The sequence below is a fragment of the Geotrypetes seraphini genome, chromosome 3 (assembly GCF_902459505.1).
Source record: "Geotrypetes seraphini chromosome 3, aGeoSer1.1, whole genome shotgun sequence".
Classification (NCBI taxonomy): Eukaryota; Metazoa; Chordata; class Amphibia; order Gymnophiona; family Dermophiidae; genus Geotrypetes; species Geotrypetes seraphini.
Window position 1 is genome coordinate 187,477,940 of NC_047086.1, and position 24,390 is coordinate 187,502,329.

Below are 24,390 nucleotides of genomic sequence, written 5' to 3' on the forward strand. Positions count from 1 at the left end.
ATAAATGATCTAGGGACACGTTTCTGTGCTGCACTTGTTATTACCTGGTGCTTCTTTCAGGGGCACTGTGGCATTTTCACTGAGATAAATCATCTAACAGGCAATGAAGTTGTTATAGAGAGCTTTATCATGAACCACAAAATTACATACAAAAAAAATCTATTACAAATGGGTCACTAAACTTGTGTGTTTGCCATTAATTATAAAAATTATTAATAGGAATACTAAGAGATATTTTGCATAATTTTTAAAGTAAACCAGCCTACTACGGTTATTGTCACTGAACTAATTACAGCTTTCTCCTTAAAAAAAATAAATAAAGTTAACTGTTTTTGTAAAAATATATGAGCATATTTTCCAGTCTTTTTCTTCTTCAGCACCAGCAGAAAAGATTAAAAAGATGTGGCAATGAACTATTACATATTTTGGAAACTGATACAATTATGTTCATACATGAATCATGCTTTTCCTATGTGAAATCTCAATTCATACCATGGAACTGGACAGAGATCAGTTTTGAACTGATCTCGTCTCATTTCTTTTCCTCATCTCCCTCTCCTCCTACCATCAGAACAGAAAGTACACAACTAAAGAAAAAAAATATTTGAGAACCCTTCCGCTTCCCCACATACAATTATTAAATATATTTTTAAGCAATGTTGGCTTTTCTGGGTATTATTTTTACTGAAAAGACTCACATCTTTAACTGTCCAGGGCTTATGTGGCCTTGCAAATATTTCTCTTATTTCAAGAAAGGTCTGAGGTTATTTTCAAGGCATGGCAACATATAGAAAGAGAGCAATAAAAATATTTTCTGAAAATGGGTACTGTTCTAGTATTTGTGATATTAGCAGATTGAAATGGAAGCATCTGAAAGGCACTGCTCATAATGGCTTTCACTTTCTCCAGCTGCTGTCTTATCACATTTAGGCTGATTTAATTATGGCAATTATTTTGTCTACCATTCCATTCAAAAGACAGTGGAAAATACCTGTCTTATGAAGTAAGAGACCCATTTTGGTGATCCTTAACAATTCATTTTGTTTGCATGTGTGTGTATTATACATTAGTATATGTGTACACACATATACACAAGCACATACAGTGTATGTAACTTACATTTAAGTTAACTATGAAAAGAGGTATATATATATGTGTGTGTGTGTGAGTATATATGTATATACATATGTACGTGTGTGTGTTTGTGTATACAGTATATATATATGTGTGTGTGTGTGTGTATTAATATGTGTGTGCATATATGAATGTGTGCATATATGAATGTATACATTCATATATGCAGACACATATTAATACACACACACACATATATATATATATATACTGTATACACAAACACAAATACAGACACAAAAAAACTGCACACATATTTACTTAACTCTACATTGCTCCCTCCCCCCCCCCCCCTTTCAGGCTTGGTTTCATTCTCTGCTATTTAATTTCGCCATTAAAGTGCTGTTTTCTTCTAAATAGCATGCTGACTTGGAATGAATACGTAGGAACCAACGTAAAGGGGGAGTCAGAAGCAAGTGACGTAACTAGCTGTTGATTGTCTGCTATTAATTTCAAATATAAATAAATACAAAACACTACACAAATAAATCATTATTGTTATCATCATGTATGTTCCAAACCAATACTCTCTTACTGTCTTCACCATTACCTGTTGAGGTTACCTAAGTTGACCTTACGGCGCATGTATTTTCCCCCCACATCAGTGAAGAGGCTGGCTTTGCAAAACAGCACCTAAAGATATTAATGCGCACCTTTCATAACCCTCCCTCATTCATTTGATATTTTTTTTTTCTCTGAAGGCTGGTTTTCCACATAACCTCCATCCAAACCCCCCAAATCCTTGTCATTTCTTTGCAGCCTGTCTTGGTGGGGAGGATTGATGGATTTGAATCGCGTGTGAAAACCTCACCACCGGGATTTTAAGGAATTTGCCTGTGGTGTTAAAGGAAGGAGCAGTAAAAAAAAAAAAAAAAAAAAACCTCAGAGACAGAGCTCTACCTACCGACTGATACAAGAGAAGCCAACAAGCACTAAGACTTAAGCAGATATCCCAGGCACTATGAAACGTCCTTAAGAGAGGGGGGTGCCAAGAATTACTTTACCAGCCCCCCGAAAGCAAAGCTTTTAAGGCAACCGCTCTCTGTTAGATTTAAAGACTTTTTGGCTGTTTTGGAGGTGGTGGTGGTGGTGGTGGTGGGGGGGGCATTTTTTTATTTGTTGTTGTTCATGCGAGAGCAATGAGTTCCTACTTTGTCAATCCTCTGTTTTCCAAGTACAAAGGCGGTGAGTCCTTGGAACCGGCCTATTACGACTGCAGATTCCCCCAAAGTGTAGGCAGGAGCCACGCGCTGATGTACGCTCCGGGCACCACAGGTCCCAGCTTCCAGCACCCTTCCCATCACGTCCAGGACTTCTTCCACCACGGCTCCTCCGGCATTTCCAGTTCCAGCTACCAGCAAAATCCCTGCACCCTGACCTGCCACGGAGACGCTTCCAAATACTACAGCTATGAAGCCCTGCCCAGACAAAGCATCTACGGAGCAGCCCAGCAAGAGGCGAACGTGGTACAGTACCCGGAATGTAAATCGTCTTCGAGCAGTAACAGTAGCGAGGGACAAGGCCTCCTAAGTCAAAATTCGTCTCCCAGCCTCATGTTTCCTTGGATGAGACCTCACGGTTAGGATAATCTCTGTTGTTTCTGTGTTTGTCTTTGTTGTCGGTATCCTTAAACTGAATTGCTTTATATTGCTCTTTTGTTTCTGCCACTGTAACCTGCCAGGGGGGGGGGGGGGGGAGAAAAGAGAGGGATATGTTTTCTTTAGGAGATCCAGAATTTGCAAACTAAAAAAGAAAATGGCATTTTTCTGCTGTCTTTATTTAATTAGAGTAGAGGAAAGGAGCATGGAGATTTGCTGAAATCCTCTTTAAAAGCCACAATAAAGTAAAAGTTATTTTTATGATTTGCCCCGAGGAAACCTCTAAAAAATACAGCCCCTACCAGGTTTTCTTTTTCCCTCTGTTTGATGTGAAGTGTAACTGTTGTTTTAAATGTCGGGGGGGGGGGGGGATTCTTTCTTTTTTTCTGGAAAAAGGGGCTAGATGTTAAAAATATAGCAATCTTAATTTAATTCTGCCAATCCATTATTATCCTTGAATTTTAGAAGAAATTAGAACATATTCCCTATTACACACAATCACACACACAGAGACACCCATGCAGTGTATGTGTGTATGTGTATGTGTAATAAGATTGCAATTTTAAGTTATTTTGTATTTAAGCATTTTTTTTATCTCCCACCCTTCTCCAAGTAGCAAATAATTTAACTCTTTAGAACTTTTTCTGCAAAAGTTCTCAGGAACCAGAATGCTTAACTTATCCCAACTTTGGAAGCCCCCAATGAAAATAAGTTTTAGTTTAGAAAATGCTCTAATTGGTCACGTTGAAATTCTAGACTACTGGGTAGTGAATATTATAATTGGACATACCAGTATTATTCAAATGAACTAACATAAAAGTTTTAAAAGCAGTAGAGGGATTGTTTTAGAATATTTTCACATTGTAAAATTAAAAAAAATAACACAAATAATTTTTTTTTTAAAAAACCCAACGTGTGACCATAAAACAGTCTATTTGTATGTTATTTAAAATCAGAAATAATTTGAAGTTTTTCCCAGACCAAAATACAGTTTTTCTGGGAGGCTAAAATTGTAAAAGCATCACAGTGTGAGGAAACCCACAAGTTTTATCGACAAGGCGAATTGCCTTTGCCTTTTGTCTTTTCCTTTTTAAAAATGTTGATAAATGTTGATGTTTGCAGCCCAAAATACCGAGCAAGGCAGGACTAGTATACACTAACTGAGAAAAGGCATCTATATCCCCGCAGGATAAAATAGATACCAGGAAGATATAATCACAGGAAAGACATGAAATGCCCATGTGCAGCTGTTGAAGTGTGGCTTTTTCTGTGGTCTTTAGCAAAAGAAAGGGGTTTCCTTTGTTTGGTGGATAGACAGCTGAGAGAGCTCAGAAGCTTGCAAAAGAAATAGATTTAAGAACCAACAACCACGAAAAAGCATGAAGAATGAAAGGAAAGCAAATAGCAAAAAAAAAAAAAATTATGTTTGTGTTGTAGCTCCAGGAAGACGCAGTGGAAGGCAGACTTACAGCCGGTATCAGACTTTGGAACTGGAAAAGGAGTTCCTCTTCAACCCTTATCTAACACGGAAGCGTCGCATTGAAGTCTCGCACGCCCTCGGACTGAGTGAAAGGCAGGTCAAGATTTGGTTCCAGAACAGGAGAATGAAGTGGAAAAAAGAAAACAATAAAGATAAATTACCCGGAGCCCGAGACGAAGAGAAAACCGAGGAAGATGGGAACGAGGAAGAGGAAAAAGAAGAGGAGGAAAAAGAAGACAGCAAGGAATGAGAAAAAGAAAGAAAAAAAAAAAAAAAGGTCTCCCTTTCAGGTTTTCTCCTCCACCTCCTTGCAGTCCCGGTTTATGGCAGATGATAAAGCAGGGATGTTTACGACGGTCATTTGCCTTTATAGAGTAAAGAATGGAGAAAGTTACACAACACTTACTACCTGTCTCTCAGCTATAATCCCCGTTTTATTGTCATAGGATTTCCCTTGTAAATTTTTTTTTTTTAGTGGGGAGAAAATGCATCAATTCTGTGTATTTGTGTGTCTTTGAATATGCTGAGACAACTGATTCAACCTAGTGAAAGAGCAAATTATACAATATTAATGTGCTAAGCATATTTACTGGGAAATAATATTTTTTAAAACCCTATTATTTTGCTTTTGTTTAATTTAGCAAGGTTGTTCCTAAGCCTCCCCACTAAAGTCCTCCCTGAACTTATGAGGAGATTATGTTTACAGTAAATTATTTTTACCCACTTCTATTTTCTTCTGCCAGCGTGTTTGGTAAACAGCAACCTTAGAACAAATAAATAAATAAATATTTCATAGGTTGTCAAGTTTGACTTACTGCAAAGAAAGGGAATGCTGAAAAACTTATTTGAAAACTAAAAGGTGCACAGATCTGCTTTCATAAACTCTTTGAAATGTATAAAGTCATAGGGCAGGCCAAGTCATTTCAGGCTGTAATTCTCCATGTTATGTTAACCAGCATTCTGTGCGCTGTTTCTTTAAGAGTTTACTAGTGTGGGTAAGATCAGTCAGACTTGGTCATGTGTACTACCTAGCGGGGATCCTGCAATAATAATCATTAGAACAAAAAAAAAATATTTAAAAGATAATGCATACACCATGCTAATACCAACCAGGGGCTTTCACTGTCCTGAACTGTACTCACAGTTACTTACAGAACAGCAGCACTGCCCAGAGACAAAAGCTACCGAGTAGCAAAAAGGATATTTGCAATTAACTTTATCACTACCTATAAAAGAAGTCATGCTTGCAAAGTATTTGTACATTTGTTTAACTGTTGTTTGCTGTTGCTTTTCTTATTTGTTTGTTTGTTTTTTAATCATTTTCTTCAGATTCCCAACAACTGAAACTGCCTATTTGAACGCACAGTCTTGTGGGTTATTTTATATATATATATTTTTACATTTGTGCTTTAAAAGTAGCTTAGGACTAAATTGCACTGAATGTATAGTTATATTATTGTCTTGACTTGTTAATGCAACATGCTCGAGAGAAAACAAAATAAAAAAAATAAATCCTCACCCGCTTCTTTTTGTTTATCTTTATTTTCTGTGAATGCCTGTAAGTTCAAAAACCTATGAATGCAGTAGCTGTTGCCAGGAACAGGTTTCTGAAGACAGTGAATTTGTACTGTATACTGTACATGAGACATGAAGAAGAAGAATAATGACTAAAAAAAAGACTTTCGTCAGTGGCTGTGTAGTTCTTAATTGACATCTTACCGTCAAGTAGGACTCTACTATAATAAAACCATTGGTCATAGTTCAAAACTATTACCCATCATCCAGTTAGAACAAAGGGCTCCTTTCATCAAGCCGCGCTAGTGGTTTAACGCCCGTAATAGCGCATGCTAAGCCGCCGGCTACGCTAGCCGCTAACGCCTGCCTTGAGCAGGCGGTAGTTTTTTGGCCAGAGTGGGGGGGTTAGCGCGTGATTAAAAGTCACGTCCGCTAACCCCCCACTAGCGCGACTTGATAAAAGGAGCCCATGGTAATATCTTGACCTAAGGAAGGAGATTTTGGTCTCCAGAAACTAGTCAAAACCGCATTAGGTTAGTTCAACATAAAAGGTATGGCCTTATTTTTCCATTTCTTATTATTTTTATTTATTAGCACAATAGTTCTAAGAAGGCAGAACTCTTACTTCTGCCAGTAATTCCAAATGCTGAGCAAACTGCTGGGTATAAGGAAGTTGTAATTACCTCATTGTAGTAACTATTCATATCTACTGCTATTTTCAGATTTCCAATACCATTTTTGGTCTAGTAGGCTTTGCAAGTTGGCAGGGGTATTTGTATCCTAACCTATGCCAGAATAATCTATGTCAATATTCATTCCACGTCTTCCACATACAAACACTTGCAACCATACTTGTATGCATACATGAAGTAACATCAAAAACAGCTTTTTTTTGTGAAAGGAACTAAACATGGAGGGTGTGGCTTGCTGATGGCGGATAGGGGTATCTATATCTCAAGATAGGATGGCACTATCCAGATTTCTAACTGCCACAGATAATTCTAGAAAACAATTTCACATGAAATGCCCTTAGCTAAAATGTAAAAAAAGCAAAAACAAACTACCAAGAGAGCCAGTGTGTCTGGCCTTTATGTGTAGACTATCCATTGTTTCTAAGTGACTTGGAGCCTGAAATGTCTCTCTGTTCAAACTAACCTGCTGACGAATGTTGAAAGGTAAAGTTTCATATTGGGTTTTTTTTAAAATATTTTATACTATCTGAAAGAAATCCCACCATGATAAGAAAGTTATTTATTATTTAATAATTTATATACCGCATAAAACCATGCAGTTAACATATGGCTTACATACATATTATCCTGCTCGCCTTTTCGTCATACACATATGACACAAACAATAGATGCAAATTTCCCATCCCCCCATGGTATATGACAATACAGACATTATCAGATCAGGATTTCAACAATAAAACTGCAGAATGACATTGAATATTAAGTTCAAGACAAAATATTCTTTCACACTGTATCTTAAAACTGAAGCAACTGCAGAAATATTAGCATAGGAAAGCATTAACAAAAAGATGCATTTTCAACATCTTCTTGAAGTTAATCTTCCCAGCACAAAGGGCTCCTTTTACGAAGGTGTGCTAGTGTTTTTAGTGCACGCACGAGATTAGCACACACTATAGCGTGTGCTAGCCAACAAACTACTGCCTGCTCAAGAGGAGGCAGTAGCGACTAGCGCATGCGGCATTTTAGCACGCACTATTCCACGCGTTAGGGCCCTAACACGCCTTCGTAAAAGGAGCCCAAAATCACAGAATACCAGGCAGGGCATTCCAAAGTTTCGCACCAGCCACTGACATCATTGATGCTCCAATCCTGACATGCACAATAGACATCCAACCCTCTAAACTCGATTTCACTGTATTTTCAGATCTTAGGTTTCTTCTGGGTTGGTCAATTTCGAACAACTCTTGTAATACATATCTGACCAAAATTTGAACAGCACATCTAATGAGTCTATTCTTGGAACAGATTTTCAATTAGAAAAAGAGAGAGGGAGAGAGAAAGAAAGAGAATAAACCCTTTACATTTCTCTTTCATAATTTCTAGGATAAAATATTATCCTTATAAATAGGATTCCCTCTTCTGAATAGAAGAGTCTACTGATCTGTAAAGTAGTTCTGCTTTTTAACATCATTAGGAGTCTTAGACCATATCTTAGGAATACTTGACTGAAAAAGGAAGGTTTGTTTACACTAGCGATAAAAACTAGAAGGTACATAATTTTCAGAGATACAGGCTTGTTGAGCTAACTGGCATTACAAAAGAAACTATTTTATATCAAGGCTCCAGCCACTTAAAAAGTGAAATATTTAAACACGCTGTGTTTATATGCCTAACGCTTAAGCCATTTCTCCCAGATAATATTAACTGTAGTGAGTTTAATACTTTTGAAAATATTTAAGGTATGACTCTTATTTTTTCTCCAATGGTCCCTTTTTCCAAAGACCTTTTCCCCAGTTTGGAGAACCTATTCAATATAATATTTAAAAACATTACAGGTTTAATGAAAATGTATTTAATGTTAGAAAATAAATTTAGCCTGGTTTCTACTTTAATATTATTAAGCCATTTATTTTAAAATATTATTTTAAAATGATCCATTATACTCGGGACTATTTTCAAAAAAGTTTCCTTATCTGCATGCAAAACATGAAAACCTTTGTAAAATATGAAAATGTATTATTTAAAAAGTAGCTTTAAACCAGGGGGAAACAGGACATTGGGTCAATACAACTTCCGGTAGCATAATTTTCTCAATGCCTGGTAAATATGATTAACCAGGATTATTAAGACATCTTAAGGTTGACAAGCCCATTAGAGAACCAATGTTTGCTTTTGAAAATATCTTAAACTGGTACTAGGCTAAGAAGAAAATAATATCTTCCATCTTAGTTTAAATTTGCCAAAGGATACTGCACCAGGGGTGGGCAATCACGGCCCTTCAAGGCCTTTACAAGACTTCCACAATGAAACAGTCCATGTAAATTAATCTCATGCATATTCATTGTGGAAATCTTGAAAATCCGACTGGGATGTGACCCTCAAGGACCGTGATTGCCCACCCCTGTGTAGGCCCTGTCTTGTAAGGGTTACTCCAACCTTGTGTCTTCGACTTAGGTCTTGGCAGTTGAGAGCTCTTAAAAAGACTGTACAAAGTGAACATGAAAGAATTGCATGGCAAACTTGAAATGTTAAATAATGTAAGTGCACATGCGCACGTGTGGATATATACATATATATACTGTGTCTGTGTAAATATACGGTGTAAGTACTTCAGGTAGAGATAGGGCTCCTTTTACAAAGGCACGCTAGCGGTTTAACACATGTAATAGCGTGTGCTAAACCGCCAGACACGCTAGACGCTACCACCTCCTCTTGAGCAGGCGGTAGTTTTTGATGAAAAGTCGCGCGTGTTAACCCCACTAGTGCGGCTTTGTATAAGGAGCCCATAGTCATGTAATAGTGATTATTAAACATGTATATAATTCAACAAAACAACAAAATGTCTCATAAGAATAGCTAGGTTGCACATATAATAATGGAAATCAAAACTTCTTGGTGTTTTTGTGGAGTTTCAAGATCAATAAAACTTTTTCAAATGACAGTCTCATAATATTCTGTATATTCATCTTTCTCAAATGTTAAAATTATATATATATATATATATATATATATGATTTTAACATTTGAGAAAACTGAAGGTATAAGGAGAGCAGCTAGAAAAGAATTGCTAAACATTATTAAACATAATTGTTTAAACAGGATCATTGCCACATCTAAACTTAAAAATCTAGTTCCCATACTCTTTTTAACTAATTACATTTCTTTCAGATTCCATCAATGCAAAAAAAAAAAAAAAAAAGATATGTGATAAATGGAAAATCTGATTCTATGCTTAATTCTAAATGTTATTGATTTTATTTATATGGTAGCAGCAACAATTCAAAGACTGTACATAATTTAAATTGTACACAAAGAATTGGCCTGGATATTTAAAAATCCTCAAAAATTAAATGCACCTAAACAAGAAAAAACGAATTAATATGGATCTTTAGATATATATGTATATCTTTTTTGTGTACTTTTAAGAAAATATGTACAGGGAAGGAACAGGAGGAAATGGAACACTGGGGGAAAAAAGGTGGAGAACAAACTTTTCACAATATAAAAAAATAAAATCAGCAGTAAGTATCCTTTAAGCGCCATTGCTTTTAGTGCAATGGGCTTTGTATTAGGACCTCCAGGAAGTGAATCGGCCCATAGGCACCAAATGGTGGAATCCTTTACCTCACTGTTCTATTAATCTTTATATTGTGCTAGTCAACTACTTACATCTATACATCTTTGTACAATAGCTAAAGATATGCAAATTTAGGTCGTGAGGAAAGAAGACATTTCAAAGAGAGGAAATTTGGGAAAGGACAAGGTATCAGAGTAAAGATGGACTTATAATACCGACAGATTTTTCTCGTTCCAGAAAATCGTACAAGACGAAATTCTTCGCCCAGTTTATGGATTCTGCCCTTTGTGTGTCTCTCTGCGAAAGAGAAACATTTCTATTGTGTATGGTAATGATGTTGGTACAGCAGTTTCCTCCTCCTAACTTTTAACTACCTGTTATAAAATTTATTGGTGGATTGTAAAAAGCATACAGTAGATCTCTCTCTTACATCCGGTTGTATTACAACATTTTTATTGTTTAGAGAGAGAAAAGGAGAGGGTGATGTTTCAGTGCATGGTTGACTAAAACTGAAGTTTTTAAACTATGTTTTCAAGTAAATAAATTACAGGCAGAAGAAAAGAATAGAAAAGAGAAAGAAAAAAGTAAAAAAGAAGGAGAACAGAAAAGGACTGGAATATATAGCAAAAAAGGGAAAGAAAATGAATTAAATTGTGAGATTCCTAATTTAAAAACAACAACAACAAAGATTTCACATTTGTGATGGTAAGGCCAATACACCCACTTAGAAAGTCAAATTGTTCTGTTTAAAAATTGAAAATTATGGACTTTCATGAGAGAGCTTTGTTTGATTGTTTGATCTCTTGCCTAGCTGTATTGCTTATCTGTATTATTGTTTCTATAGTGTTATTCCCTTTTGGCTTGGTTGCTGATTGTATCTCTTGTGATTTGTTCCTACAATAAAAATATATTAAAAAAAAAAAGAAAGTCAAATTCTAAATGATAATTTATCAAATTATTTTCAGGAAGAAGACAATATGAGGAATCTCCCCTTTTTGTACCTATTTGAAAGTTTGAGAAATGGGCACTATTTATCTAAATGTCACAGGAAATTGGAATTAATGCCACAAACCTAGCAATATATCTTTAACAGAGGAATATATGGGAAATGATTCTCTACTAGGGTATAAACAAATACCCACTATAATATAAAATGACCATGTTATCTCAAATTCTTACAGACCAAATGGTAATATTTTCCACTATCTAGTTCAGTCCTAGTAATTAAAATTTGGGGGCAATTTGCAAATTGTTTCACTTTAAATTTAACTTATTGTAAAAGAGTAGAAATAACTGTTTTCAATGCTAATAGAGGGGGGTGCTGAAAAGTTCTCAGCCCAACCAACAATTTGCAAATTGTTTCACTTTAAATTTAACTTATTGTAAAAGAGTAGAAATAACTGTTTTCAATGCTAATAGAGGGGGGTGCTGAAAAGTTCTCAGCCCAACCAAGAAGCGAATGACTGTGGATATGGTTCAACCAGTGATCTGAAACAATGTCCAAAAACAGATTTCATTTCTGCAAATTGGCACTTATCGAAATAAGCTAACATTCTTTTCAGGTACAGTGGCAAAATAGCTCAGAATTTAGGAAGTTGGTTGGTTGGGATGGAGGACGTTTCAGCACCCCCTTCTATGTAGACAGAGAGAAGTTGTTTTTTTTTTTTTTTAAATTATTATTAATTGCAGTTCTACAATTTTTTCCAGCCAAAGGGCAATGATCCATTTTATCATTTTTAATTTAATTTGTTTCTGGTATATTTTGAAATCCACTTTGCCGTCACACCTTTTCCCAATCACTAAATTATTATTTGACCCAGCTGAGTTGAGTCCTGGAATAATTAGCCCCTCAAATTGCCAAGCAGCAACATCATGTCACCTCGAATAAACTCAAAAGTCTCTACAATTCTCCTCGGGCAGATAAAAGAATAAAATTAAGGTGTTCACTCCTCAATGTGTTTTAAGTCAGGGGAATCCTGAGATTTAATTTGTTTGGCTTCCAAGGAGTGGGGGGGAGGGGGGGGGGGTGAAAAAAAAATTTTCAAATTGTATAAATATGGCGTCTGGTAAGAACATTTGCACACGCCACAAAAAAGCAACGCATTCCTGGTTGTTTGCAGAAAATTTACAGCTGAGTAATAAAAGTTTACGACTGAAACACAAGTTGGATTGGCCACAGGAAGTCATGTGGACTCCATCCATGAACGTGAACTTTTTATTGTGATTTCACTTATGACTGTTTCTCAGTGCTCCTTCCTTTAACACTTCATCCAGTGCCTTTGAATGAGGGTTGATCGTATCTTTTATTTTATTTTAATTATTTCAAAAATACTAGATTTCTTTGCTCTTTTTTTTTTTTTTTCTTTCCTTTGTGGAACCTTTGATTACTTAGAGGCATTTTGGAAATAAAGAGTTTACGGCGTATTCTTGCCACCTCCCCCTTCTCCACCCCTAGGGGCAAAAGAAAAAAAAAAAAAACCCCAACCAAAACAATACATTTCATTTCGAGGAAAGGAAGGAACATTAAGGGTAAGGCGTCCTAAGTGCAGTTTATTAGGGGATATTTTTTTCCATTTTGCCTTTCCCAAATCCCCCTACTCATCCAGCCCAGGAATATTGTGTTTTGTTCGATGGTCGAGGTTTTTTTTTTTTCCTTCTCCTTTTCAATGTCTCTGTGGAGCTGAAGAGAACGTCATTGGAACAGAGAGAGGGAGAGGCGGAAAGGAGAGAGAGAGAGAGAGAGAGAGGAACAGAGAGAGGCAACGTTGGTAAGTGTTCTCTTATTGGCTAAAATGTCTAACTAATGATCCATAGCAATGGGTGGTAAAGGATAATGATACATTGCTTTCTAAGCAAGAAAGGAACGTGCGTGAAGCTCCACTGTGAGGGAATATAGACAGAAACGGCATAAATGTAGTTAATTTGGGCAAAAAAAGAGGGGGTTTGTTGGTCGTGATGTCACAGAGGCTTCTTGGGAGCTCTGGAGTATTTGGGGAAGAGAGAGAGTGTGTGAGAGAGATTGAGACGCTTGCTGTAATCTGGGTGCTTTACAATGCTGGAGTGTTCACCGAAAGTCATTTCTATTGGCCTAAAACTCTAAAATCACGTACCGGGTTCCATAGCTATATATCTATAGTTCTATATCTATGTATTAAATTGGAAGGAAGCACAATCAAATGGCAAAGAACAGACTAATTTTGCAAACCACTTTCTTTATAATTTATTTATTTAATTATTATAAAGAGCTACAGACAGTGGATTTTGCTACACATGCGCAGAAGAGATACCTTTGCACCCAGGAAGCATATGACACGCCTGAGGGCTCTGTTTTATTACGATTTCTTTCTCTCACGGACTCACATTCAGACACTTGTTAAGAGGAGTGAAAATAGGAGATTTACAAGAATTATATTCTTAATAGCTGGATATAGGATGGGAAAGAGAATTTGGGAGGGGGTGGAGTGAGGTAGTATAGGGCTTGTCTTGGTCTTAATTTCTGATTTCCAACCAAATGTTTATCCCTTGACTCCTGAGTCCTGTAACTCCGCCTTTGTCCAGCATAAGCACAGTTTTTTCCTTGTGTGTGTTAAGTGCGTGCTTTGTAGAGTCTATGAAAGGAAACCCCACTGCTGTATAAAATGCTGGAATGGATTTCAATGGGGCATCTTTTTCTTTGGTTGGGTTTCTTTCAATGGTTTTAATATTCCCTTAAAAGGAATATTGCATTAATATACCTTTGGCTCATTTTGCCAGGAAGACTTAGGGCCTATTAAGACAATACAAAGCCTTCATATAGTATCTAAATCAAGTATCAACATTTTAACGATATTTTAAAATGAGTTTTACAGCATATATATTAATTAGAGGAAAACCCAGAATGTCTTTCCTATAACCAAGACGCCCTTTGTTTCACATTATTGATGAATTTGTTAGGGAGAGGGAAAAAAAAGCATGTCAGATGAAACTGTAGCCAGAATTTAATTGTATAAAATTATGATAAAATACTGTACGCACCAGAGAAGTAGGAAGAGCCAGAAGGAGATCCTTTAAGTGTTTACTAGGAGGAGTGGCGTGGCCTTCTCATTGATTTCTGTCCGTTTTGAAATCAATGAAATGCTGTCCAACATTGAAACAATATGCTTGGTATTAACTCTTTAGAGACACCCTGTTCGTAGATAACTCTGGTATGGCCATGTCTGACTTGGCCTAATACCACGTCCACATACAGGAATCATGGGCTGACTTCTATTTCTGCTACCAAGGGCTGTGCATGTTCCAATATGCTTAAATATTGCTAAGAGTTGTCTTGTAATTCATTCATTCATTCAATTTTCTATACCATTCTCCCAGGGGAGCTCAGATCGGTATACATGAATTTATTCAGGTACTCAAAATGCTCCATGGAACAAAGCTATAGCTACTTATTAATCAGCAAACCTGTCAAATGTTTATCAAAGTGTATGCATGGGTATCCATTCAGTTTTCATATTATGTGTCTCCATAAACATCAATATTCTAATTAAGTTCAGACTTCATCAGCATTTATTTTATTAATGTTCTGAGCCCCAAATTTCCAAACTGCTGCATTTCTGTCACACAAGAATTAGAAATACATGTGACATTTTGAAGACTGCTATATGTTGCTCATACAGAATAGGTAAGTTTAAATGTGAATGTATATGTCTGTCTGTATGCCCGCTCACGCAAATACTGAAAACATATCTAGCTAGGTTCTGCTTATTATGCAAAACGTTCTGCAGAATTTTCATTCCCAGTAATATCAGGCCTACCCGGTGAAACTGTTTGGGTTTTGTTTTTGTGTTTTGTTTTGTTTTCTTTCAATGTATCGATTTTCTTTTGCGACTGACGAGCTGTCTTCGGCTATAAACCTGTGGAGAAGAGAAACATTCTGCAATCCCAATGCAGTTATGATTTATATATTCTCTGAGTTTTACAAATAAAAGTCCCGGGAATTTGAATTACTGTAGCTTTAACCTAAGCTTTAGTGTGTGCTGGAGTGCAAGGGGAAATCTAATAAAACAGTTCATGACTTTCGACTTGTGCTTTGAGATACACAGTTTCAAACACATTATATTGTGTGTGTGTGTATATATATATATGTATATATATATATACACACATATACATATATATAGATATATATAGATATACACATATAACACAACATATACAATTTTATACAGTTTATACTTTAATGTTTGACATACAAATCAAGTAGCCCACAGTGTAATCTTGAATTCAACAGATTGAAATTATAAATAAACAAAAGTATTGAACAAAAATGCAGAAAACATAGGAGGTCCTGTAAGGTTATTTTACTGCACAGCTCATGGTTGCTATTACACAGTAGGCTTTTATTTCACATGCTCATTCCCAGGATACATTTATCAGTCTAATTATTGAATAACCAGTTATTACGTTAATGTCTGCTTGGTTTTATTTATCTTTCACTATAGATATTGACAGATTTAATCTGAGTCCTTTAAATATAGATGAATTACATATGCCATACTGCTCCTGAAAGGAAATAACAGCAACCAATTTTAGTTTTATTTTGTATTTTAACATTTCTAAAACTAATCTGCCAATCTTTTCCTAAAATGACACTGCCATCAGCTTTATACATTTTTGTATTTAGAGCGACATGTTTGTTATATATATTACAAGTCTGACAACGGGCTTGGGCATATACAAGGAAAGATAGATTGTCAGTATGAAGCTCTATATCAGGAGGTGTCTACCTATAGACCCGTTCTATTAAAGGATCATTCTTATATAAATTATTATACTTGTAAGAATACATGTGTTTATCTAATTAAGCAGAATAAGAGTATAGCCTGAATTGTCAAAAAATTATGGGTTTTTCCAATATTTCTTTCCAATTTGTATCTATAGTTAAACTTTTTTTTTTTTTTTTTCCAAATAGCCTGGAAAACAAGAAGCCATTAAAAGTGTGTTCAGACAGGGAAAGTAGAAGCTTTGGTCTAGGACTCTCGGTATCTGTGCCTACTGTATGTTATGAATAGGACACCTTTGGTAACATAAATATTTCTAGTAGATCTATTAACTCAAAGGTGTTATTTATATGTCAAAATTATTTAAGATGTAAGTAGAGTACAGAAGTATCCATGAATGTCTGAAAAAATTCACACAAAAATGAAGTGTTCTCTTGCTCTGAATATTTATTTGTCGACAGACTTTATGGATTTTTTTTATTATTTGAAATGCTCAAATAGCAATAAAGGTGTTTCTAGTGGACAGGATAAAGCTGACAATTAGTATTTAGAGATGAAGATTTTTCAAGTTTTTAGTTTCTATTTTACTGAGGACAAAACACTTTTCTCTATTAGTTCGAGTGCAAAGCCCCAACTGTTTATTATTAAGTAGACTCCTTACATCAACAACAACAAAAAAATGTATAGGTAGTGTAGAACACTGCAGCTAAGTCTTATATATTCATAGGGTATTGTTGATACATCTCAGTCAGCAGGAGGCCTGCTCGAAGAAGATGATATTTAGGAAATGACACATGGCCTTAAATACATAAGGTAATTTCCTGATGCAAGATCTTAAATAGTCCATAGAAAGGCTTATATATCAGCATTTAGACCAAAATTTATATATATATAACATTCTATAGATAGATAGATAGACAGATAGAGTGAATGAGTGTGTGTGCCCACATCTGTGTGTGTAAGATTAACAATCATTATCATAGGACAAAGAAAATGAGAAAAATGGAGAACAAAAAGTAGTATAGTATCATAATAAATTTTAAAATCTCTGACGTCAGAGGAAATTTTGTAGATGTCTTTGTCTACATTACGGTTTATTCACAACCATGTTTGGACTCCCGTTTTCCTGGAGATATGAGGTATTTACAGCCGTTGGGTTCCTTTTTCATTCCCCCTTTGTTACTGGTACATACCTTTACATTGAAGAAAAAGAATCTTCTTGGTCAGATCTCCTTCCCTCCTCCCCCCCCCCCAAAAAAAAAATAAAATAAATAAATACATAAAAATTGGCAAGTTCTGTTTTTCATGGAATAAAGAGTAATGCCATGATAAATATAAGTATTAACCGTTTTGTAGAGTGTGTGTGGATTGCTTTTATATGTATGCTACACCATTTGTTTACTTGTTTGTATACTGCCACCAAGTGACAGAAAGTGGCCAAGCCAGCCAATCCCTCTGCTGTAATGGGGATATATTTTTCTGCTGAAGAGAAAATAGCTCTTGAATTATCAGTTGTACTTTATTGCTTTATACGAAGTATCCTACTATATCTTTATACAAGAAGGAATGGATAATCGGGAAGAGCAGGTCCACAATAGCAGAGATTGTCTTCTGTCCCCTCCCTTACACAGAAAAGGAAACATGATTATATTGTGATTCTAGAAGTTAAGAAAAATATGTTACGCTCCATATTTAAGCCTGGCGAGCGAACTCTCCCAGATGGCAGGCGAAGTTTCTAGTATATTTGGCTAAAATTCAATCCTACGAGAAAAATGACTGTTTAAAAAAAACCAAGAATACGGGGATGTTGCTCTGAATTTATTGAGACTAGACCCCTATGCCCGTCTTTTTGTAGGTGTAAAAATTATTTGGCTCAGTTTAAATCTGAACATAAAAACAGGACACGTATTAATAAGTCTTGCTCTGTTTGGGTGTGAGAAATCAGCTCTAGATTTATACTGTGTTTGTAATAAATCTTTATTGCAACTTAAACAAGAGCTTTCAGGACTGTAAACATACAGTGCAAAGCAAATAGCCGCTCAGTTGGAGGGGGCAATTTTTCACTGTGGGATTACCTTCCCTAGTTTTAATAACACATTGAATGAGTTGTATTAAGAGCCCAGCCTTTATAGTGCGTAAGCCATGAATCATTTCAAGTGGCATAATACTATCAGGTGAGAAATGTAACACTTATATTTACCCGATGAAAGAAGGAAAATGATTGGAAGAACTAGTGCATTAATAGTACTATTATGGATATATTATTATAATATTATTATGGAAATAATGTTATACAAACTAAAAGATAATACATTCAGATAATAAAGTAAACATCTCTTTACAATTTAAAATATTACATAGTAAACAAATGGGATTTCTTTCACACACATTCAACTAATACACTAGTAATACAAGTATTTATGGTTAGTTTATTTCAATGTATGTGTTGTACAAACATACATGTCATAAGTTTATGTACACATAAAGAATTGAGATATGCATATACACACAGGCCCATGTTATTCTACACATGCACCCACAATTAATGTACAGTTACAACATAGATAGTCATATATAATATATAATAACTGTCCGATATTCTGAACTTATCTCTATGTACTTTTATAGAATCTATACCAGGGGCCGCTGAAAAGTTCTCAGCCCAACCAAAAAAGTTGGGTTGCCATTGAGGGTTATACACTTACTCCAGCAATTTTCCACTTTTTTTTTTTTGTTCAGTATTTTTTCTGTGGAATGAAAAAAAAAATGGAAAATCACTCTATAGCTGGTGTATAGTCCACTATGGAGACAGGTGTATAGCCCTCTATGGAGACTGCCCCGACTTTGTTGGTTGGGCTGAGAACTTTTCAGCGATCCCTCTATAGTTGTGTAATTATACAGTGCTATATTTGTATATAATATGAACATTTATAGCATATGTTTATGCATAGCTATTAGGTATGGATTATAGCTGTGCATCTTCCTAGACAGTTAGTACTGTGATGTTTAAAATATGAATATGACAATATTACAGACTAATTTACATATATGTATTAAATTATATTGGTTACATTTAACAATGACAAAATGAAACTTTTATTTTATAAAATGAAATTTTAAGTTAATATTTTAACATATCCATTTACTCTTATTCTATTACATATCTGACGCACATGTATTGAAATACACTGGGCAAAATGCAGCTTTTTTTTTAAAAAAAAGATGGTCATTCTTAATTCTAACAAGTTTAAAAAGGTATTTTTTCCCTTTCAGTGCAGTTCAAATATTGAAAGAAAAGAAAAAAGCATGCTGTTTACAGAAATACATGAGGAGAACATAGTAAAAACTTGTGATGGATTCCTTTTCCATTCATCTTTGAATCTGGAAATAAAAGAAAAACAGTATTATGTTAGAAATGAAAGCTGTAGCATATAGTAAATAATTCCATTGCATATTTTAAATAATTCCTTAAACTGTAGAAAAAGCACCAAAAAAGTATTATCACAAATAAGTTGCATCAGTCTTAACAGATAGATAAATGATAACATGAGTTGCCATATTAGAAACTAAATAGTATGAGAGAAATGAAGGCAAATGCAGTACACAACTCTTATACAAAAACAAGTTAATAAATATAAAGCAAAGAAATATAAAAAATTACAAGATAGCACCTTCTCCTTGGCCTAAGTCCATTTTTCAACTAGTTCTTGGGAGGCAGAACCATCTGCATAATTTCAGAACAGAAGGTTCAAAAGATTGTAATATCAGAAAATATAAATGAATCATATAAAATATTCCAATGAAATAGGTAACACACACCACACGATTGCAGTTCTTATAGAATAGATAAGTAGATAGAATCTTTGTAGAAAGAAGATAGGAAAAATAATTTATGATTGTAACCTTTCAGATATTTAAAAAGTCTTCTATTTTTCTTAATCCTCAAAGCACCTGTAATTGCACTTTTATGTTAGAAAGTAATTTGGCTGTTATGACTGAAGGGTAACTCCTAGCAGACCTCTGCCATTTTTCTATATATTTATAAAAGTTCAATATTTTTGGTCTGAAAAAAATTCACACATACTTAATACATAGAGAAATGAGACACACCACAGAGTACGGGGCATTTTACTCTTTCCTACAACTTGTAAACCTTTCCAGTTGTCCTTTACAAGACTGATTTTTATTATTTTTCTTTTTTCATTGTTATTATTATTATTATTTTAGTTTATAGAGCAACATCTGTTGCATCCTGCACAGGTGGTTCTTAATATTTCAGTCACTTTGAACAATAGTTATAAATATTTTGGCTATCCATAGTTTTATGCAGTTTTGAATTTTCTATTTATCTTCAAGTCCCCCTAAACTTGAAATAGCCTTGGAATGCTTACATTTTATCTTTCTTAAATACAATCAACCATCATATATAATAATAATTTTCAGGCAAGTAGATGATCATTCTACTGGGTGGATTCCTCACTGTGTGTGTTGCCGTGAGTTGGTGGCTGACTTGGTGGCATGATCCATCCACTTACACCAGGGGTAGGGACCTCCGGTCCTCGAGAGCCGTATTCAGGATTTTCCCAATGAATATGCATGAGATCTATTTGCATGCACTGCTTTCAATGCATATTCATTGGGGAAATCCTGAAAACCCGACTGGAATACGGCTCTCGAGGACCGGAGTTCCCTACCCCTGATTTACACGATCATATGTTGTCAGATAGATAGATACCCACGCCCATGGGTTAGCTGAAGTTCTTGAACTCGCACAATGCCAAATACCAATCAAATACTGGAACTTTAGTCACCAAACCATAAATCCTTGATCACTACCACCTCAAGAGCGCAGGAAAATATTGGTCAGTGGTAGAGTTCCTTAAGGCAGCCTAGACATAAATAAATGTGAGCTGAAAACACATAAAAGCAATAAATTACAAATATACACACTGGGAAAAGTTAAGAACTGATATATAAGGATGTATTTAAAATGCATTTACTTACAGCACAATACATGCAGATATATAAATCGGTGTGTATTTGTGAGCGTGTATGTTTAGAGATACATACATGTGTTTACCCAGGTGCAATGCGGAATTTCTTTTCTTTTTTTTTTAACATATATAATACACTGGCTGTCCATACAGTGTTTAACACTAGGGAAACTCTACGGCTAAAATTATCACAGGAACACCATACTACACTAAATTAATGTCAAAAGACATCTCGAAGCTTGAAACAGCTTTAAAATTATTTATTCAGTCAATGAAATTGCCACTTTTCCATTTCAGTTCTTTCCTTTTTTATGTTTGCAGTTTAAACCATGCATATATACTGTACAACTGATATGAAATACCATTACACACGTGTTCTCTTTAACTAAACTCCAGAAGATCGTTTAAAATCTCACCTGGGTTTCTAGTAAACCAATGCTTTGATATACACATTAAACATTTCCCAATACATGTAAAAAGCAATTTTTATCACAAGAGATTATGATCTGGTCGAGTCCCTCCTTTTAGCTGTCACCAATAATCACTCCCATTCTTCGCTTCAGAAAAGCAAAAGCCAGATTTTAAAGGCTGGACTCTGTATTAAATAACTCTCCCACCCCCAGCCCCACCCCCGCCACAGTGGTATTTTGATTTTGAAGGGCCAGCAGGTTTGGTTTAGCAAAAAAAGCCTACTTTTGTTTCTTTCTCATAGTTGGCAATGATATAGGAAGCCGGAAGTTTAGAGGGGGGTGCTGAAAAGTTCTCAGCCCAACCAACCAACTTCCTAAATTTTTGATCGTTACTTTGCCACTGTAGCTGAAAAGAGTACCTTATTTTGTTAAGTGCCAATTTGCATAAACCAAAATCTATGTTTGTTTTTTTTAAACATTGTTTTAGATCATTGATTGAATCATATCCACCTCATTCTCTTCTTGGGGCTGAGAACTTTTCAGCACCCTTTTGTACAGTTCAACTTTTCATACTGTACTACCTCATCAATTGCCTGATAACAGATTGAGAAAAAAAAAAAGTTCCGGTGAAGTTTGGGTGTTTGTATATAGTCTAAGATTCACTGGAAAAAAATGGCTGTTGTTAATAGATTAAAAAATTACTGTAAGCAGGTCTTTTGGAAATATGTTTCTTAAAACAAGCCTATTTCTCTGGTTTTCTGTGTCTAAAGACTTACATTGTAAACACATTTAAGAGAAATACTTCCGCTCCCGGAAGAACCACCTCTGGAAACGTTACTGTAATTCCTACCCTTTCCTACAGTAGTAACAAAGGCACATTTAAAAGCAAGTACGAATGCAAACCCTTTTTGAACTCAGAGCCTATTGGGAAAAAAAAAATCATTGGCTTTCTAGCTATCACACATTGTGCAGTCTTTCCAACAAGACATTTTCTGTATTATAGAAGTTGATTTCGGGTTCCTGTTGCAACTCTTTTCAAGCTCACTATTTCAATCCACCAGAGTTTCAGACTTTGCCTTTGTTTCGAGGCATCATAACGCATTTGACTTTCTCACACTCTAGGATCCCACTGTGATCCCACAAGTCTCCCTTATGACACCCTACCAAAATAAACCCCCTTGTATATATATTTTTTTTAATATGAAAAGAGGAAAAAAAATCTATCAAGAGAGAATATATTTTAATATCATCATTATAAAAGACGAGACGGCGCCTTTCCCATAAAAACAACAACATATGAATAAAGGTCCAGTTTATTCCAGTATTCTACTTCAATTTCCTCTAAGCAATAAGAGATAAGAAATGATAAATGTCGAATTAGAAAGCCCAAGAGAAAGGAGAAAAATCTCCCTTAAGATCCAATTGCTCTAATCACGTAATTTGTGGCAAATCGAAAGAATTTAGTACTCAGAAAGAGAAATCATTCTAGTATTTATTACCATTCCTTGGGAATAGGTTTTCCAGTGTTACAATAATATAGTGCATTCTTTTAGATTATGCACACACACACACACACACTCATGTATGCAGTATAAATGGTTTGTAGCTCCAATTCTACCTCCAGTACGGTAACTTGTCAGTCATATCTTTATATCCCTAGTCTGCCAGACAGTTGGAGAGATTGTATGCAATATAAAATCATACTGGAGTTCCCTTTGAAAAAGTCGGTCAGTCTACCTAACGCTAATATTATTTTTCAATGTAACTTTTTTTTGCGTGTGTCATAGGGACTGATTTAAATGATAAGCTGGTGTATGTAATCTTTAGGTACATTATATGTTCAAATTATGTATTATATTATTTGCCATTTCAGCTATACCAAGCTGCCTGCTTTGGTTTGAAACTTTATTTTTTTTTTTTCTGCCTAGTAGCATTCCAGGAAGCTTTAAATGTTACAGAAGAGGAAAAAAACGAGCTTTCCCCTCTGGTTGCGTGCTCTTTTATAGCTTTATTACCACCATTGATTACTTTGCTTTGTTACACACAGCAATACGATCGTAAAACCTTTCGGCGTCCGGCTTCCTGTTATACAGCCTGGAAAAAAATATTGCTTTTCTTTCCTTTCTTTCCTTTTTTTTTAAGTTTGTCAAATAAAAAGCTTTTAGGAAAGTATTGCCATACAGAAAGAACAGAGAGATATAGAACAAAAAAAACCCCCAAAACAACATTTAAAGTATGCCAGATATTTTGTCTAATATGGAATGTTGTAACTGCAAAGGAGCTTTCATTTAAAACAGTTCAGCAGGTCACTCACTATATGAGAATTAAAACCCTCTAAAACAAAACAACACCATGATAATTCGAGCATAACATGGATAATATGATATACAGTACATGCATATCAAATGGTGAACAAAATAATTTCTTATTCAGACAGAAACATTATTAAATTATTTCCTTTTTTAATGTATGAGATCTACCTATCTTAAAGAAATAACCTCCCTTATATAAAACATAGATCATAATATTTTCCAGTATTAATTCGCTGTGATCCAAACGATTCACAGTTCTAGAAGAACTCTCTATCTCTTTCATTGTGACTACGTATAAATACACATACATCGGCTCAAGAACAGCCACAAATCACTAATAAAACAACCCAAAGAGAGGGGAAATGTTCATTTAAAAGTCTTTTGTTAAGGTGGCAGGTATAGACTGGCAGATATACAGAAACACCCTAAAACAGAAGATGGAAGAAATACTTGTGCTGATTTGGCAAAAAATAAAATAAAATAAATTTTTACTTGATCGAACTGTGATCCAAAACCCAGTGTATAATAATGCATTTGATCAAAATATGATTTCTACTCACCAGTGGGGTCATTTTTATTTTGCTTTTAGAATTTCTTTAAGGCAATGATTAATTTTCCACAGGAGTATTTACTATCTGGGTTTTATTTATTTATTTTACCTTGTACAAAACTCATAACTTTGTGAAAATAGGAATCTTATACAAATATCAGTTTCAGAACAATATGGAATTATATAGAGAACCTGTTCATTAAAAAAGCACTAGCCAGTATTGGGCGGGGGGTGGGGGGGGTGTTAAATGAAATTAATTAGAAAATTACAAATTGAAGTCTAGTTGTCTTTGAATTTATGAAATCTCCCCCTCCCCCAACACAGCCAAACAGGTTTGTCTCTCTCACTTTCACTCTCCTTTGCCTCAAACAA

The 24,390-nt window shown here is 35.1% G+C and overlaps 2 protein-coding genes across 3 annotated transcripts in view; both read left to right on the top strand.

The window, feature by feature from the left end:
• LOC117357427 (homeobox protein Hox-D3a-like) overlaps positions 1-24,390 on the top strand; it is a 251,680-nt gene that overhangs the window by 16,562 nt on the left and 210,728 nt on the right. Inside the window, exon 1 of one of the 2 annotated variants that reach the window (XM_033938004.1) lies at positions 12,664-12,764. The exons of the other annotated variant lie outside the window; for it this stretch is intronic. The gene's annotated coding sequence lies outside the window, so the exon portion shown is untranslated. Of the gene's footprint in view, positions 1-12,663; positions 12,765-24,390 lie in introns of those variants that run through there. 2 annotated transcript variants of the gene reach the window in all.
• Positions 1,844-4,488, top strand: HOXC8 (homeobox C8). The gene is made up of 2 exons (XM_033938010.1): positions 1,844-2,712; positions 4,170-4,488. Exons 1-2 carry the CDS (start codon positions 2,274-2,276, stop codon positions 4,460-4,462), a joined length of 732 nt encoding a protein of 243 aa, XP_033793901.1. The 5' UTR covers positions 1,844-2,273; the 3' UTR covers positions 4,463-4,488.